Source organism: Typopeltis vanoorti, chromosome 20, assembly GCF_054136105.1.
Source record: "Typopeltis vanoorti isolate ZY-2024b chromosome 20, IOZ_Tvanoo_1.0, whole genome shotgun sequence".
NCBI lineage: Eukaryota > Metazoa > Arthropoda > Arachnida > Uropygi > Thelyphonidae > Typopeltis > Typopeltis vanoorti.
The window spans coordinates 88,187,219-88,206,541 of record NC_143568.1 but is presented as its reverse complement, the minus strand read 5'-3'; the positions used below and the strand labels follow the sequence as shown (position 1 = coordinate 88,206,541).

General features: G+C 36.6%; 1 protein-coding gene across 1 annotated transcript in view; it reads right to left on the bottom strand.

The window, feature by feature from the left end:
• The window catches only part of LOC150095635 (dynein axonemal heavy chain 8-like), a 2,108,518-nt gene that overhangs the window by 1,381,809 nt on the left and 707,386 nt on the right, over window positions 1-19,323 (bottom strand). Inside the window, exon 32 of the mRNA XM_090409931.1 lies at window positions 16,510-16,671. Within this exon, the coding sequence (XP_090266057.1) occupies window positions 16,510-16,671 (162 nt within the window). The remainder of the gene's footprint in view (window positions 1-16,509; window positions 16,672-19,323) is intronic.

Genomic DNA, 19,323 nt, shown 5'->3' with positions numbered 1-19,323 from the left:
ATCCCTGGTTCCAGCACTCCCTTGCATTCTTCTCATTTTCTCTCTCTGACTGTTTCCATTCTCACATCTTCTGACTAACTCTCTCTCTCTCTCTCTCTCTCTCTCTCTCTCCCCTACTATTTCTATTCTCTCCTCTTCTATCATTCCCATACCTCTTTCTCATTCCCTCTCTTCTACTGCTCCTATTTTCTCCTCTTCTATCATTCTATCTCTCCTACTGTTTCTATTTTCTCCTCTTCTATCATTCTATCTCTCCTACTGTTTACATTCTCTCCTCTTCTACCATTCCCAAAACTCTCTCTCACTGATTTGCCTATTCTGATTTGCCTTGCATTCATCTCTTCCATTCTCCTAATCTCATCTTTCATACTTCTCATATTGTTCACGAGACATTTCACCTCCTCTTTCAGCTCATCTATAGCTCTCTGCAAGTTAGTCACTCTTACTCACCAATCATTCTCCCAATCAAGACCATCTCCAAAAACTTCACAGTCATTCAAGTATTCCACACTCCCGACTCTTATTTTCTCATTCATATTTCGTTCGTCATTCTCTCTTATCACACTACTTGTCTCCCGACATTCATTTCCCATCCCTGACACAACTAAGTCAGTTATCGAAATATCTAATTTATAGAGTTCTTCCCATTGCCTACATTTTGCATATACACATTCCCCCCTTTTCTAACCTGCAATATATTCAACTCCCGGAACGCATACATGCAGCAAGCACTGCATGCCACAAAGTCCTTTATTAGTTGTGTATGATAGAGTTCTTAAATGGCAGAGGACTTGGTGACATGACATTTGTGATTGCAGCTGAGGCTGCCATTATTCCTTACTGCTGAGAATATACTTAACTAAATGCTATATAAAGACTGTGTTATATATATATTTATTATTATCATTATTATTACGGGCAACTCCAAGGAGTCCACAGACTCATGAAGGGAGGCCCTAACATCATGTCAAGAACAACTATTCGACATTCACAGTATGTATCATACCTGGCCTTGAATTCATTCACAGTCATGGCACCCACAACAGACTCTGGCAGCATATTCGACTCATTCACCACTCTCCGAGTAAAAAACCTAGCTCTAACACCCTTGCTAACCACACTCTTTCCTAGCTTCCATGTATGGCCCCTAGTCCTCTCACCACCAGTCCTATTCTCACAAATATCTTCTGAATTAATCTTATTCGAGAAAATACTAAACTAAACGCTAAATGTATATAAACGCGATATAAAGACTGTGTTATATACAGGGTGTTCGGGATAAATTTGACAGTTTCGTAAGGAAAAAGAAAATCTTCTTTGTATCTATTAAATTTAATGAATTGACAAAAAAACATTACAGGCAGAGTTAATTACAATACTATCAACAAGATTTACTCAAAATAACTACCATTAGCATCGATCACAGCTTCAATTCTGCTTCGGAACCTCGAACAAGCTGATGCTACAGTCTCCCTGGGAAGGGCCGCAAAAACTGTTTTAATTTTATCCATTAACTGGGCTTTTGTATTACTGGAAGTGCGATTGGTGTCTTTTTCAACTGCGCCCCATACAAAATAATCCATGGGGTTAAGGTCTGGGGAGTTTGGAGGCCAAACATTTGGACTGGTGAAGTCGTAGAAAATTTCAGACAACCATTTTTGACTTTTCCCAGAGGTGTGGCAAGGGGCCGAATCCTGCTGCCATACATACGGCCTACCATTGCCTACCCTTGTTATCCAGGGCTTGACTACAGTTAGCAACTCCACGAACAAAGCCCGAATTCCAATGCCAGGGTTCTTCAACACCTGTTCCTGCAGATTTGCGAGGAATTCTGCTGTACGAACGCAATCAGATCGTCTGCTAGGGATCTTTCTTCTTGCTACATCCTCGTAGTCACCATTGCAAGTCTCTAGTTCATGCCTGATTGTTTTTACTGTATTCAGGGAGCATTGGGCAGCAGTCGTAATATCCTTATTTTGATGGCGGGCACGAATCATCATGATACAAGTTATTCTCTTCCATGATTCAGGTGGGTTCCAGCTATCCATCCTTTCTGACATCTTGTATGTGAATGAAGAAGGGTCCAAACTTTTAAATGAAGAGAAGTATGTGTTAATACATGTAACTTACGGAAAAATATAATTAATTATAAATATGTCAAATTTATCCCGAACACCCTGTATATGTATATATTCATTATTATTATTACGGGCAACTCCAAGGAGTCCACAGACTCATCGAAGGAAGCGCTAACATCATGTCAAGAACAACTATTCGACATTCACACAGTATCTATCATACCACACAATCTTCTCATTCTTCTCATGCTGATCAGTCGGTAATTTACAACAGCAGTATCTTCAGTAATTTGAATGTCTCCATCATATCACCCCTTTTCTGCCTATCAACCAATTTCTGCAACCCACAAACCTTCAACCTGTTCTCATAAGGTTCATTCCATAGACCTGCTATCATCTTGGTCACTTGTCTTTGGATCCTCTCCACCTCCTCCCCATCAAGAAAAAACCCTGCCACCCATATCTGGGCACAATAGTCAAGATGGGGTCTTATCAAGAATTGATTAAGAGGAACAACCTGTTTGTCTCTGCTTGTTAAAGTATTTTTCAGCAACCAAGTGATTTGATGAGCTGTTTAGCCACTTTTGCGATGTGTCCCCCTAAACTTCAACTCCGTATCCACCAACACTCCCAAATCCCTGATCTCGTCAATCTCCTAGAGTACGGTTCCACCAATGTGATATGCAGTGCTGCTAACCTTTTCACCCCAAAATGCATAACCTTCCACTTTGCCAAATTAAATTGTCATCCATTCTCCTTAGCCCAGTCCTCCAAACTATCCAAATCATCTTGCAAAATTTTGACATCCTGTGCACTCAATATTGATCTACCCAACATTGCATCATAAGCAAACAAATGAACACTTCCTCTCAGATCCTTTCCTATATCATTAATGAACAAATTGAAAAGAAGTGGTCCAAGAACAGAACCCTGCGGCACACCACTAGTTACAGCCGTCTTTTGGACTCTACTCCTGAATAAACCACTCTATGATATCTGTCCATCAACCACCCTCCTATCCATATCACCAACCCTATATCCATCCCCATATACTGCAGTCTACTGATTAGATTTCCATGTGGTATCCTGTCAAATGTCTTAGCAAGGTCCAGCAGTATCACTGTAAACCCATTACCCTTATCCAGTTCAGCTGTCACTGTGTTATAAAACGTCAGCAAGTTACTGAGGCATAATCTACCCTTCACAAAACTGTGTTGTGCCCCATACAATATCCCATTTTCATCTATCCAATCCTGTATTCTTTTCTTGAAAAGAATAAAACAGAGAAAAATCCGTGGAAAATGCTTATGCTTACGACTCGAAGATCAGTGTACTTCACGCAATACGTTTAATGAGTGATGCTTGGAATTTGGTGTTATCGTCTACGATACAAAACTGTTTTAAGAAAGCCGGTCTTGCGGAATATGAGTGTGAATCTGAAGAAGATGAAGAGGATAACTTACCATTATTAGCGTGGTTAAAAGTGCGAAACAAATGAACAATTTTCAAACGTGCACAGAGATTGATAATTTTATAGACATCGATAATGGCATCGCAACTTCGGATATACCGACAGATGCTGACATCTTAAAACAAATCTCTCATACACCAGAAGACGATAATAGTAGTAGTGACTGCGAGGAAGAAAATAGCAATGATGAGAAAATCGTTACCTGGTGTGAAGCAGAAAGTGCTTTACATATTTTCACAGGATTTATGGAATCACGATCTGTAAGTTCAGATGACACATTCAAGCATCTTAGTGGTATAAGGAACAATTTCAAATGTATGAAATATGTGTATTGTGCAAAGCAAAGTACGCTTGATGATTTTTTATGTAAAAATGTGAAGTTTTAAAAATAAATTTTTGTACTTTATATGTATGTATGCATGTACGTATTTATGTTACCCAATATACCTATGCTGAGAAAAATCTGAAAACATTTTTAATTTGCTCAAATTATGACCTTCTTGGATATAACGAATAACGGTTATTACGAACAAATATATGCGGTCCCATGGAATTCATTATAACTGAGTTCTACTGTATATACATACATATATATATATATATATTTAAGCTACAACATCCCTGACAGCCACTCTGCTGTTGTTCACTACTGCTGTTCACAAGTCTGCAAGCACGCACTCAACAAACAATGCCACATTTGAAAGAACGACTTAAATGTAAATATAATGTTTTTTCATGTCAATTATGTATTGCAATTTTCCGGTGCTTCTCAGTTTTAAACTTCAGTGTTGTTATTGCTGTTTCCTATTTTTAGAAGACACCTGAAGAAGGCTGTCAAAAGCAGAAACTAGTAGTGTTTTATATCATTAAAACTTTACAATTATTTTCGGTTTTAGTCATTAAATCTCTTTATAAAAATGTATCCAAACAACCAAGTCAATGTTCCTGAAACGCATATATATATTTCTACATATATGTGTATAACACACACACACACACATATATATATATATATATATATATATATATATACATACATATACAGGGTGTTCGGGATAAATTTGACATATTTATAATTAATTATATTTTTCCGTAAGTTACATGTATTAACACACACTTCTCTTCATTTAAAAGTTTGGACCCTTCTTCATTCATATACAAGATGTCAGAAAGGATGGATAGCTGGAACCCACCTGAATCATGGAAGAGAATAACTTGTATCATGATGATTCGTGCCCGCCATCAAAATAAGGATATTACGACTGCTGCCCAATGCTCCCTGAATACAGTAAAAACAATTAGGAATGAACTAGAGACTTGCAATGGTGACTACGAGGATGTAGCAAGAAGAAAGATCCCTAGCAGACGATCTGATTGCGTTCGTACAGCAGAATTCCTCGCAAATCTGCAGGAACAGGTGTTGAAGAACCCTGGCATTGGAATTCGGGCTTTGTTCGTGGAGTTGCTAACTGTAGTCAAGCCCTGGATAACAAGGGTAGCCAATGGTAGGCCGTATGTATGGTAGCAGGATTCGGCCCCTTGCCACACCTCTGGGAAAAGTCAAAAATGGTTGTCTGAAAATTTCTACGACTTCACCAGTCCAAATGTTTGGCCTCCAAACTCCCCAGACCTTAACCCCATGGATTATTTTGTATGGGGCGCAGTTGAAAAAGACACCAATCGCACTTCCAGTAATACAAAAGCCCAGTTAATGGATAAAATTAAAACAGTTTTTGCGGCCCTTCCCAGGGAGACTGTAGCATCAGCTTGTTCGAGGTTCCGAAGCAGAATTGAAGCTGTGATCGATGCTAATGGTGGTTATTTTGAGTAAATCTTGTTGATAGTATTGTAATTAACTCTGCCTGTAATGTTTTTTTGTCAATTCATTAAATTTAATAGATACAAAGAAGATTTTCTTTTTCCTTACGAAACTGTCAAATTTATCCCGAACACCCTGTATATACACATGTTATATATATGTCACACACACACATATATATATATATATATATATACACATGTTATATATATGTCACACACACACACACACACACATATATATATAAACACTTATACACACACACACACACACACACACACACACACACACACACACACACACACACACACACACACACACACGGTCGGGTCACTTTTCATGCGGTAGATAAGTTCCACAGAAAGTCGCATAAAAAAAAGGCCTAACTTATGTTGAAAAATTAGGGATTGGTTCCATAGTTTTCTAAAACTGCATAAAACCAAAGCGGTGAATTAAAATAAACCTAAAATCGCATTAAAAAAGTTTTTGAAAATTTAGGAAAATAAGAATGCTTAAGAATGCTTTAAAGCTTTATTTATTTAACTTTATTGAAAAGTAACAATTTTTTTTTTTTTTTTTTACATTTTGTCATCAGAATTATCATCGCTATTAGACAACATTCGGCAACTTTTGCAAACTGGTGCAAAATCACTTTCATCACCAGAAGAGATAGTCGGCGCATCAGATCTGCATGGTAAAGGCAATGGTTCTTCACAAACAACAGAATTAGCTTCACCCTCGTTCTGTGCCAATTTTTTTCTTCTGCCAATGTAATCAGTGATTAAATTTTTATACAGCTCTTCTGTATAAGTATTTATAGAGAAGAGCTGTATAACTAATTTGTTATACAGCTCTTCATATATCCAGACATACAATTCTTCAGCTCACGTTGAAATTTAAAGACTCATTCAGCATTTGTGTCATTAACAAGTAAATGATTTTCAAATTTATTGCACAGTTCAAGACCTTCTCGAATTATATTTGCAGTGAAGAGGGACAGGTTTCTCTTCCACTTCACTATTGTTTTCTGGGTCTTCGACGATATTTAAAGTTAATCGATATCCAATAATATCATCATCACTTAAGGCATTATCCACAAGCAATTCGTCTATATTGTTCTGGCTAAATGTATCAAAACCTTCTCCACCAATTTCATGTGCCAAAGTAATAATTTCAGCTGATAATGTAGATGTTTGCATGGTTGCACTGTTTGCAACACATCCAGGCAAAACTGCTTTCCAGCAGGCATTTAAAGTTTATTATTATTATTATTATTATTATTATTATCCCGGGCAACTCCAAGGAGTCGACAAACTCATAGAGGGAAGTCGTAACATCATGTCAAGAACAACTATTTAACATTCACACAGTAACTATCATACCTTGCCTTGAACTCATTCACGGTCATAGCACCCACAACAGACTGGCAGCTTATTCTACTCATTCACCACTCTCTAAGTAAAAAACCTAGCTCTAACACCCTTGTCAACCATGTTCTTGCCCAGCTTCCATGCATGGCCCCTAGTCCTCCCACCACCAGTCATATTTTCAAAAATATCTTCTGGATCAATCTTATAGAAACCCTTCAGTAATTTGAATGTCTCAATCATATCACCCCTCCTTTGCCTATCGACCAATTTCTGCAACCCACAAATCTTCAACCTATTCTCATAAGGTTCATTCCACAGACCTGCTATCATCATGGCCACTCATCTCTGGATCCTCTCCATTTCCTCCCCATCACAAAGAAACCCTGGTGCCCATAACTGGACACAGTAGTCCAGATGGGGTGTTATCAAGGCTCGATACAGAGGAACAACAACTTGTTTGTCTCTGCATGTTAAAGTATTTTTCAGAAGCCAAGTGATTTGATGAGCTGATTTAGGCACTTTTGCAATGTGCCCCCCCCCCCCCCCCCCAAAATTTCAATTCCCTATCCACCAACACTCCCAAATCCCTGGCCTCATCAATCTCCTGGAGTACAGTTCCACCAATGCGATATACTGCTGCTATTCTTTTCACCCCCAAAATGCACAATCTCACACTTTGCCACATTAAATTGACATCCATTTTTTCCTATCCCAGTCCTCCAAACTATCCAAATCATCCTCTAAAATTTTGACATCCTGTGCACTCACAATTGCTCTACCCAACTTTGCATCATCAGCAAACAAGTGAACACTTCCAGTCAGATCCTTTCCTATATCACTGATGAACAAATTGAAAAGTAATGGTCCAAGAACAGAGCCCTGCGACACACCACTAGTCACAAGCCGTCTTTTAGACTCAACTCCTGAATAAACCACTTTCTGGTATCTCTCCATCAACCACCCTCCTATCCATCTCACCAATCCTATATCCATCCCCATCTGCTCCAGATTACTGATTAGGCTTCCATGTAGTATCCTGTCAAAGGCCTTGGCAAGGTCCAGTAGAATCACTGTAAACCCATTACCCTTATCCAGTTCAGCCGTCACTGTGTTATAAAACGTGAGCAAGTTACTGAGGCATGATCTACCCTTCACAAACCCATGTTGTCCCCCCATACAATATCCCATTTTCATCTATCCAATCCTGTATTCTTTTCTTGACTAATTTCTCTAAGACCTTGACAAAGATTCCTGATATGCTAATCAGTCGGTAATTTACAACAGCAATCTTGGACCCACCTTTATGCAGTGAAACTATTTTCCCCTCTTTCCACCCCCTCGGGACTAACCCAGACCCGAGACTCAAATTAAACAAAATGGTCAAGGGTACTGACAATTCTTTAGCCGCTTTTCGTACAACACGAGCTGGTATACCTTCCAATCCCACAGATATATTGACATTCAGGTTATGCAATAGACTACTCTCCTCCACTTCATTCACCACAATTCCCGTATAATCTACTGGTTCATTCATTTCTGCAATTATTATTATTATTATTATTATTACGGGTATCTCCATGGAGTCAGTAGACTCATCGCGGGAGACCCAAACTAGCAAAACAATATCTGTCATATCTTTTCTTGAATTCATTTACAGACAAAGAGCTCACACCTAAGTCTGGCAATGAATTCCACTCCTTCACCACCCTCCAGGCAAAACACCTTGTTCTGACACCTTTGTTAACCACACTCTTCTTTAATTTCCAGAGATGACCTCTTGTTCTTCCATCACTATCACACAGCTGAAACATTTCCCCTGCATCAATCCTATAAAAACCTTTTAGTAATTTGAATGTTTCTATCATATCCCCTCTTCTTCGCCTATCAACCAATCTCTGCAATCCACAAGCTCTCTCAATGTCACCAACTAAATGATATATTCTTGCAAAGTGCTCCCTCAGTAACTCTACTATATCAGCTGATTCAGTTACCTCTCTACCATCGGCATTCTTTAAAATCATTCTGCCATATACATTTTTTCTTTTACTTGCAACATATCAAAAAAACTGTTTAGGATTCTCTTCAGCCTGTATGGCCAATGTTCTTTCAAAATCTTTTTTGCTTTTTTTACCACACTCGTTACCATTCTGGCCTGCGCTTTATACTGTTCGTGTGCCTGCCGGTCACCTTTCTCCTTAAATTCCCTCCATAGTTGTTTCTTTTTTTTGCAGCTCAAGCTTAATGGTGTTATTCATCCATTTAACCCCTACTTGATTGATTATTCGGACTCTAGGTATACAGTCAGCCATTGCTTCATGCACTTAACTGCCTCCCATGCACTATAAAGTTCTAGTCCTTGCAGTTGTACATGCCATGGCACTGAACCAATCAAACTCCTAAGCTTGTCATACTTTTCAGCCCGATAATTCCACATGTACCTGTCTTAATTGTAAATTCCAGACCTTTAGCCACCTCCCAAGTCAAGATCCTATGATCACTCTCACCAATTGGTGGCAATATGGTCATATTTGTTACAGCCAAATCCTCAGATGCAATTACTAGGTCAAGCACTCTCTGATCCCTAGTATTTTCCATTACATGCTGTCGCAGATAGTTATCCCTTAATAACTGCATAAAATCCAATTCCTTCCTCCCGTGTGTCCTCTCCTCACTCCAATCACTGCGACCATAGTTGAAATCTCCCATAATAATTACCCTCCTTCCACTCATTTCTTCTATTTGCTTGTGCATGCTGTCTTCACTAACTTTTCCATCACCTGGTCTATAGCAGCACCCAATTGTATATTTTGTTCTGCTAGCCACAATCTCACACCAAATGGTCTCAAATGTGCTCTTTTCTGTATCCTGCAATTCAACTTCTATTCTCCTTGGCTGCAGCTCATCAGCTATCACCAACAATACTCCTCCATCCATTTTATTCTCCCTGTCATTCCTAAACAAACTATACCCATCACATTCAATCCCACTAGTTATATCATCTACAGTCAGCCATGATTCACTAATGCCAATAACCTGTGGTCTGGAAGTGCCAACCATGGCCAAAAACTCTTCCTTCTTGTTCCTAATACTCCTAGCATTAGTGTACATGAATTTAGGAGCCCCATTAGCCCCATCCCTACCTTGATGCTTTATATTAACAATCCCATTCTGATTTGTTGTCCTTATTCGCTCGGGCATATTATACTCATTCCTACATTCAACTGCCTCCCTAAGGTCTGTATATCTACCCCCCCCCCTTAATAAATCTAGTTTCCCTGATTTTGCACATCCACTACATTCAGCATCACTTTTTCAAGTCTCCTTACACCGTATCCATTCAAATGCAAGCCATCCATCTTATATAGATCCTTTCGCCCATCGAACTCACTCCACACATCCATAAATTCCACACCACTCGTCATACATAACCCACGCATAAAGTCATTTGCAATTATGGCCCTCCTCTTAAACACTTCACTGTCATACCGCAGCAAATGACAAATCATCCTAACTCTCTCACGCTTTTCTTTTGCTACCTCAAACAATTCATTCAGGTCCTCTATCATTTCCATTTTATCTCCTTTTAGTTCATTCATACCTGCCACGACAATCATTTCTTTCACCCTTTCCTTTTGCTCTCTAATAGGCTCAGTTACATCCTTGATGGTCACACCAGGATGGTACGATTTTGTCAAATCTTCTACTAACACACCTCGTACTAAAGAGTCTCCATATAGCACTCTATCCTTCATTTTGTTTACGTTCACTCATACGCTTATATTTACTATCATACTTTTTATTACTGGGCTGGTACACTTAGTCGACTTTTGTTCATACGCTCTAGCTGCCGCTTTGCCCTTTGTATCACTCCGCTCAACAACGTGATCTCACTCATTGCATCTATCTCATCTTTTTTATTTTCTATAAAATCATTAATTTGCTCTGAATTAATACCTTCATTCACACTTTCTACATTCACGCCGTCACAGTTCTCTGGTACGACCTCGCCATTTCTTGTGATATCGCTATTTTCTTCATTCTGAAGTTTGACAAAAATATCACACTCACGACCTGAAATACACTTTAATTCCTCATTCTCCTTACATTTTCTACACACATTTACTCCTTTATTATCATCTAACCATATTCCGACCGCACTCCGGAAAGCATACATTTCGCAGATTGTACACTGAATCGTCTCCTTTATCTTACCGTTATTGAATAAAGATGGCGAACCATCATTACTGGCTGCCATTTTCCTTCATATGGGAGCCATTCTTACTTCTAAAGTATTTTATCAAATTTTAAAATGAAACACCAAACACACACAAACAACAACTAAGATACTCAAGGCAAACAAAACTACGTAATATTCAAGTAAATTTATCAACGATAACTTAATATAACACTTATCTTATCAGGAGCTCTCACACACACACATAAAGGACTACAAATCCCCCTAGTGGCATCTCGAGTGTGTGTGTAGTTTGTGGTCTTATTTCAGAGATAGCAGATGCAACATGATTCAATCAGTCCAAAATAGAAATTTTTTTCAAACATCAGTTACTGCTAACGATTCATTTTCTAGTTTATCCAATATAAATTGAAAAGTGTGCTTAATGTAATATTTTTTAAAAGTAGCAATTATGCCTTGATCTAACCGCTGAATAACGATTGTTGTATTAGGCGGAAAAAACACTACCTGTACATTTGGAAGTTCTAAATGCGGATGAGATGGTGCATTGTCAACAATTAATAAAACTTTAAAATCAAGAGCTTTTTGCTTCACATATGTTTCCACTTCTGGTACAAAGCAATTATTGAACCATTCAGTAAATACAGAAGTTGTTACCCAGGCGTTTGTATTAGCCATCCAATATACTGGCAGCTGTTTTAGATCTTTGCCTTTAAGAGCATGCGGTCTTAGAAATCGATTTACTAGGAGGGGTTTCAACATTCGATCTCGTGATGCATTGCTACAAAGTAACAACGTTACTCGATCTTTGCTTGCTTTAAAGCCAGTTGCTTTATTCTCAGACTTTGTGATGCAAGTTCGACTAGGCATTTTCTTCCAAAACAATTGTGTTTCGTGACAATATCCACCATCTTGAATAATTTTGGCTAACTTCTCTTGAAAATTCATGGCTGCTTCTTCATCTGTTGCTGCAACCTTGCCTGTAATTTTCACATTATGAAGTGCATTCCTTTTTAAAAACATGGTTAACCATCCTTTACTAGCAGAAAATTCTTTATCAGCCTTCTAAGCAGATGGCTCCAATTGCTTCATCTGTTCATAAAACTGAAGAGCTTTTTGTTTAATTAAATAACCACTTATAGGAATTCTTCTTTGAGTTATTTCTTCAATCCAAATTACGAGCACTCGTTCCGTGTTTTCTAATAAAGCATCTCTTGTACGATGATAATTTGGTACTTAGTTTTGTGCCAGAAATGACAGATTTTCTTATTGCGACTTCATTCTTTTTAATTGCTCTTATAGTAGATTCGCCTAAATTAAAATATTTACCAATTGCCGTAGATCCTTTTGTTAAGCAATCTAAAATTGCAATTTTCCTTTATTATTATTATTATTACCCCAAGACCTCATGGAGTCAAAGACTCATCTCAGAGGTCCTTTTATCACACACACACACATCTCATCATATCGTGTCTTAAACACACTCAAACTCCTTGCAGACATCACACTCTCAGGCAACGCATTCTCTCGAAAAAAACCTGCCTCTCACTCCTCTACTCATACTCTTTATACAGTTTCCAGGGATGAGCTCTGGTTCTTCCCTGATCTCCCACTATTCCAAAGAAATTGTTTTTCTTTGATGCTTTTTTTTCTCCATTGGACCAAATTAAATCTTTAATATAACAATTAGCAAAATTTAGACTTTCGATACTAAAAAGACAAACACTTACTCACATGCAAAATTACACTTCGCAAACACTCGTAGTTTCACATTATCATGTTACGCCAGAATATGCTGCAACGTGCTGTTCGTTATGTACAATGGCGATGAACAAATTGGTCAACAAAATGCGAAATCATGTGCTTTATAGGTAAAATTTTCCAACTATTATACAAGTAAAATAGTCACCACTTTAAAAACTACAATGATCATAAAAGAGAAGTTAATTTTCCGCCGTGTAATAATAAACAACTCATCCCACAATACGGATTGATTACCCCTGAGTTTCACAAACTGTGTTCAGAGAAGGTGAATAAGTGCTCCGCAAGAAGTTCTCCTGGAATTTGTCATTTTAGTTCTGAGGAGATTCGTGAATATAACCACTTATAGGAATTTGAGTTTTTCAAAAAGCTCAAACCCAGAAGGTCTAAATAACAGCTTGTAGCAAATGTTAGTGACCAAGCCGTGTATTTTTAAACGTGGAAGTATTCATGAATTATCATTCATTTTCACACATTGAAACCTTATAACATTTGGGAAAGGGAATACTGCTGTTTATGACCAGTCATAAAAATTGTCTGCAAGCCGATTACAACAATGTGTGGCATATCCGCTGTTCTCTAAACTGAACGAAATAACATCTGTATTGCAAATGCTAGTGACCAATCAGCAAGGAAGTACAGGTATCTCTCGATTAACACGGTTAATTAATCCATCAATGTTACCGCATATTTCAAAATCGCATTATTCAAATCTAATAATCAATGGCAAAAATTACAATTTGCCCATGATCGATTATGTATTAATAATTCGTTTTATATGGTACTCTTTTAGGAAAGATAAAAAATGAATGCAAAGTAAATGTTTAATAAATACTTGTACCTACATTATTTACTGCAATTTTTTTATCAAAAGAAGTTATCAGGAGTCGTTTGAACAGTTTTAGTTTTTTTTCTTATCGGCATAAATTCTATGATAACAAGCAAAATGACTCTCCACACCTCGGCAAACAAGCAATGAAACCAGTGGCGGTCCGTACATAAGCACTGCAACACCCCCAAGAAAAAAATGAAAAAAAATTAATTTTGTTTTTGTTTATAAATAATAACAATGCTTGCAACATTATATTAATGCAGTACAACATGTTAACGGTTACAGCATATATTTCGACATTGACTGAACAGTCAATAATTGGAATTGTTCTATTAACACTTTAGATTACGAAACCAAAAATGCACTGCCATCTAATGCCGATATTCGTTTGTTGCACTTGTCATTGCACATTACGTCATTAGATACACTGCTATCTGGGCAGTGTATCTTATTATTGCATGCATTATTTCTAAGATATGAAACATTTATTATTGGTGCATGTGCGTGGTGAACTATTTTTGTAAATCTTATTTTATTATCTTAAAATAACATATAATTAATTATTTATTATAGATACAAGGCTGAATTATGACGAGTGTCACTGTTAAAAATATGAAAATAATTATGTTTTTTTAATTATCAATACACGTAACAAATGCACTGCGATCTAACGCCGATATTCATTTGCGCTTGTCATTGCTATTGATACCAAAACTTTTATTATTGGTTTTTGTTCGTGGTGAGGATGAAATATTTTTAATAAAGAAAATTTTTAATATGTAAATTTATTTATTAATAAATTCGTTGCTGATTAGGAAAAAAAGTTTTTTTTTTTTTTTTTTAATATGCAGCACCCCTACTTAAAATTTTCACCGGTCGCCACGGAATGAAACATAAAGAAAAAACAACTGCAAATATAATACATGATGGTAGAAATTACGTTAATATTGAATCCAACATTATTTCCTAGCCAAATATAGAAACTACAAGATTTTCGTGCCGAATATATAGAAACTAAATGTTTCGGTGGATGCAAGCATAAGCAACCTTATGGGCAACTCATAGTAAAGGTGGGGTAAGCTCCAGATCACTTTCCTTAGTATTTTCCATAATGTAAAGCACATCTCCTAGAGGACATGTATGATAAATAAGCCTTCGCCCTTCATGATGGTTTATTTATTTTCAGTTACAATCTAGAAATTATTGAACAAAGAATAAAAAAAACAACAACTAAATCATACTATACTGACATCGGCAACCGTGGTATGTCTCTCAGATACAATTCACTATCAAACATCACAAACCTTTACATAACATGTGTTAAACCAAACTGACAGTAAAAACAGTGCAGAATATCACTCGTAACATATGAATGCACAGCTACTCATGACCTCTCCTCCAAGCTACACACTGATTTGTGTAAGAATATTTATATTGTTATTTATATTGATCTGACAGATACATTTTGCATGTATCTGACAGATCAGCTGCGAGCTCTGCAAGGTTAAAGGTGCATTAATCAAACTCTTGCCATGTATATCAAGGGATTGCTGTAATTAATTTAGCTGCGTTAATCAAACCCCATTAAGCAAGGGATACCTGTATAAAGAGAAAAGTGAAAATTTTTTCACTGAAATTGAAGATCACTGTAGTCTGTATCTGGTTCTCAAATCTAGCAATACTGAATACTTTCTTCACAAGTTCGTATTGTAGGGTGAAAGTGCTTTGAAACCGTGGTGCTATGATTTTTTAAAGGTAATAGACCTACAGATTTATATTTTAATATGAATACGAGACAAGAGACTTTGTTTAATTTTGGTGTTAAGAAATTTCTTATTAAAGGTGTTTGTGACCCAGCAGATAGTGATTCATCCACCTCCAGCCTACAATGCAATCTCAAGATGTACAAAAGGAGGGGAAAACTATCAGCACACTGGAGAAAAAGTCTGCATTCACTTTATTTATAATAATATAAATTTTTGGTGATCAGAATGGGATATGTCAATGAAATTAAATTACAAATTAATTTAATGATGTTTATGTTTAATACATGCTTAATTAAGTATTAATTAATAATTAATGATCAATTATTAATTTATAATAAAAATCAGCTAAATTAACAATTAATTATTAATTAATACATTACAAAATAACCAAGGTGTTTCATGAAAATTTCAGGATTTCTGAAGTGTTCAGTCGTAGGAAAAGTTTGGGAACGCTGGATTACCCTATTATAGGAATGGATTCTCCTTCTGTTGACCTGTGCAAAAGTGTTGAAAGGTCTCGTATCTGTGGACGTACTATACCTAAGTTTTGAGGTTATGCGGTGCATAACTTCAAATCTGCATAAAAGAGACCCGAGTGTGTGTGTGTGTGTGTGTGTGTGTGTATATATATATATATATATATATATATATATATATAAATATCAATGCTATATTCAACTATACTAAATACTGTAGTGAAAATTTATCTTCCATTCCACTGCAGATGCCGCTGACTGTGACCTCGCCTTCTAGGTAACCCCAAAATAACACAATATATAACAACGAAACTCAAAAGGCAAAACCACTGAAGAACACTTGTGTTACTGAGAAAAAAATGTACCACAATTCATAAAAGAATTGTGGTACACACTATGCACTGTCATATTTCCTGACTATCATTCTATCATTTTATATATTCTGTCATTCTTGACTCACATTCACTCCTGAACTTGGAAGAGATAATTTATAAACTGCTCAGACAGTTTTCATGATTTATATATCAACTTCACATTAATAATTAAAATTATCTGTAAACATTAAAAATAATTTAAAACTATGGAAGCAAGAGTTTGATAAAAACAATCAGTGCTTTTGCATACTAACACAGAACTCTCTCTGATAACAATTTTAATTATTTATAATTATAATTCTCAATAATTTTTTCTGGTTGAATCTGCAATAACAATAATATCAATATTTAAAAATTCACATAATACCTGTGCAATATATGCATTCAAGAAAGTAATAAGATCAAAATCCTCTTCATTTATTGCATGATAACCACTGTTGATTACAGAATTTAGAGAAGCTTGCTGTTGTTTTAGCAAATCTCCAAGCCACAGTTCAACATTACCTGAAGCCATCACTGAATTCAGAAGCTGAAGATGTGCAGTAAAGAAAAAAATTGGCATATAAGATATTTATATGTTTGTAATAATAAAAAGTTTGTTTTCTATTATATAAAATTAATTTAATTCTATATCATTAAATGCAGTTGCTTTGCAGAAGTCTGAACCCATGTTCAAGGTATTTGTCCATGTACAAAGCAGAAGTAGCAAGAAGTAGGGGATTGCTGCGTAGGGTGAGGTACAGTTGGGACTTTGAGGGCCTGCAAATAACCCTGAAAATTGCTAGTTAATGGGCTCTGGCACACCGAATTCCATGAGGAACATCAGTTTTGATCAGAAACATACTACTGCATCTGGGGATGCCGACTTGTCAAGAACTGCAGTCCAGGATCTTGATAAGAAATATGCTACAAGGACATACACTACTGCATCCAGGGCAGCCGACGCATCTCAATGAGAAATATACTATGAGGATTCTCAAAATACTTCAGTTTACAAATTAAAGATAAGAAATTATATACTTGGTTTAATCCTATATCTAAGTGTAAGTAAACAAATTTTATCCTGAACTATTTTCGGGACTGGGGCAACTCGTATATAGAAGCCTATGACTTCACATCAATTGCCTTAGTATCCCATAATGCAAAGTACATATCCTTATGTGTATATATAATACTATGCATTATGGGAAGGGTCACTACCCAGACCGATTTGACCTTTATTGAGGACTCATCAGTGGTAGCCAGACCCAGAGGTGTTACCAAGTTTGAAGTAATGCATTACTTCATTACATCAAAAGGCTTTGTGGAACAAAGTGGGGGGCAAAACTAAAGACATTCAAAACTACAAATAAGGCACTCATATGACTCACTATGGAATATGCCTCATCAATCTGGGCTCCAGCTTCTACTAGCTCAAAAGAAAAACTTGACAGAGTACAATCAAGAGCAGTAAAAATTATTATAGGTACAATCTCATCCACAAATAATTTAAAAGCTCAACAAGAGTGTGGCCGTCACATACTAGAAGACACAAGAAAACACCCCACAGTTAATTGGAAGTTTTCCCACTTGGTTATACTATAAATAAAAGAAATTATATACTTGGTTAATCCTTTATCCAAGTGTATGCAAACAAAGTATGCACCTGCAAGTGATGCAAAGTCATTAGCTTCTATTTACGAGTTGCTCCAGTCCTGAAAATACTTCAGGTTCAAACTTTGTTTGCTCACACTTGAATAAAGGATTAAACCAAGTATATAATTTCTTGGTATCTCCACCGTTAAATTAACAAGAGTCACATCTCACTCAGGAGTTTCGATACCTGGACAGGAAAATCTAGACTAAAGAGATCACCTGCTTTACAATATAATCATGAAATTAGAAAACAGATTGACTTAGGGTGCCTGTCCATTGAAGAAGCAAGGAGCCATTCTTTTCCACTATATTATTCTTTTCCACTACCAAAAAACAAGGTTCTAGGAGAACCTTGTTTTTTTGTCAAAATTTGACAAAAATTTGACAAATGACAAAATTTCCTTGTCAAAACATGTTAGTTTTGAACAAGGTTCTAGGAGATTAACTTAAATCTCCTAGAACCTTGTTCAAAAAAGGATTCACAGCATGAAATAAAAGAAAAGGACTTGACACTATACATCACTTAAATAATCTAAACCATGTCATTGCCTATACTGATGGATCATCTGATGAAGCAATCAACCAAGGAGGAGCAGGGGTTTTTATAATTCTACCTGGAAGAAAGGAAATGCAAATCAATACCACAGCTGGCAAAATAGCTTCAAACTTCACTTGTGAATTAACAGCCATACATGCAGCTCTCAAGTGCTATCTCTCTAATCCAGTAATAAAGATTACAGAAGGAATAACCATCTACAGTAACTTAAAATATGCACTAGTAGCATTAAAAAATGGGAAAACAAAACTCACACAGGAAATTCACGAAAAACTAACAATTTGAAATTTGAAAAAAAAAAAAAAAAAAAAAAAAGAACCGTATACCACAATGGACACCCATGTAAATATTATTATTATTATTACGAAACACCTCTAGGGAGTCCAAAGACTCATTGAGGGAGGTCACCTACTCAACAACTCTCTGTCTCCACCAACTACAACCACCTTCATCATCTACATCAATGGCATCTACTATCGACCATCACCACTAGTATTTTCGTAGACAATCAAAAACATCCATGCCCATGGCAGGATTTGAACCCACAGCCTTTTGGCTGAAGAGCAGATATGCTAACCACTGAAAGCAATGAGAGAGCAGACAGACTAGCAAAAGAAGCAAGATACTCACCTCAAAAATTACACCCACTATCATTAACTGATGCTAAATTTGTTGCAAAAAATACGACTGGTAAAACAAGCTATCAAGAAGAAGAATGAAATCAGCAAAATTAATGAAAACAGAGAAATAACCACAATCACAATCATACTAAGGATGGAACATTTTAAAGGCATTCAAATTCATTTGGATAGACCAGAAGCTATGAAATATGCAACTGTCCAGGAATCAAACAAACACCTGCCCATATCTATTCTTGTCTAGCAATTGCCACTGCTCTACAGAAAACTGACAATAACCCTATAGAAAAGCTCTAATCCCAAAGTTCAACAGACTGCCAAAGCAGTTCTACAGGCCAACGGTCATATCTAG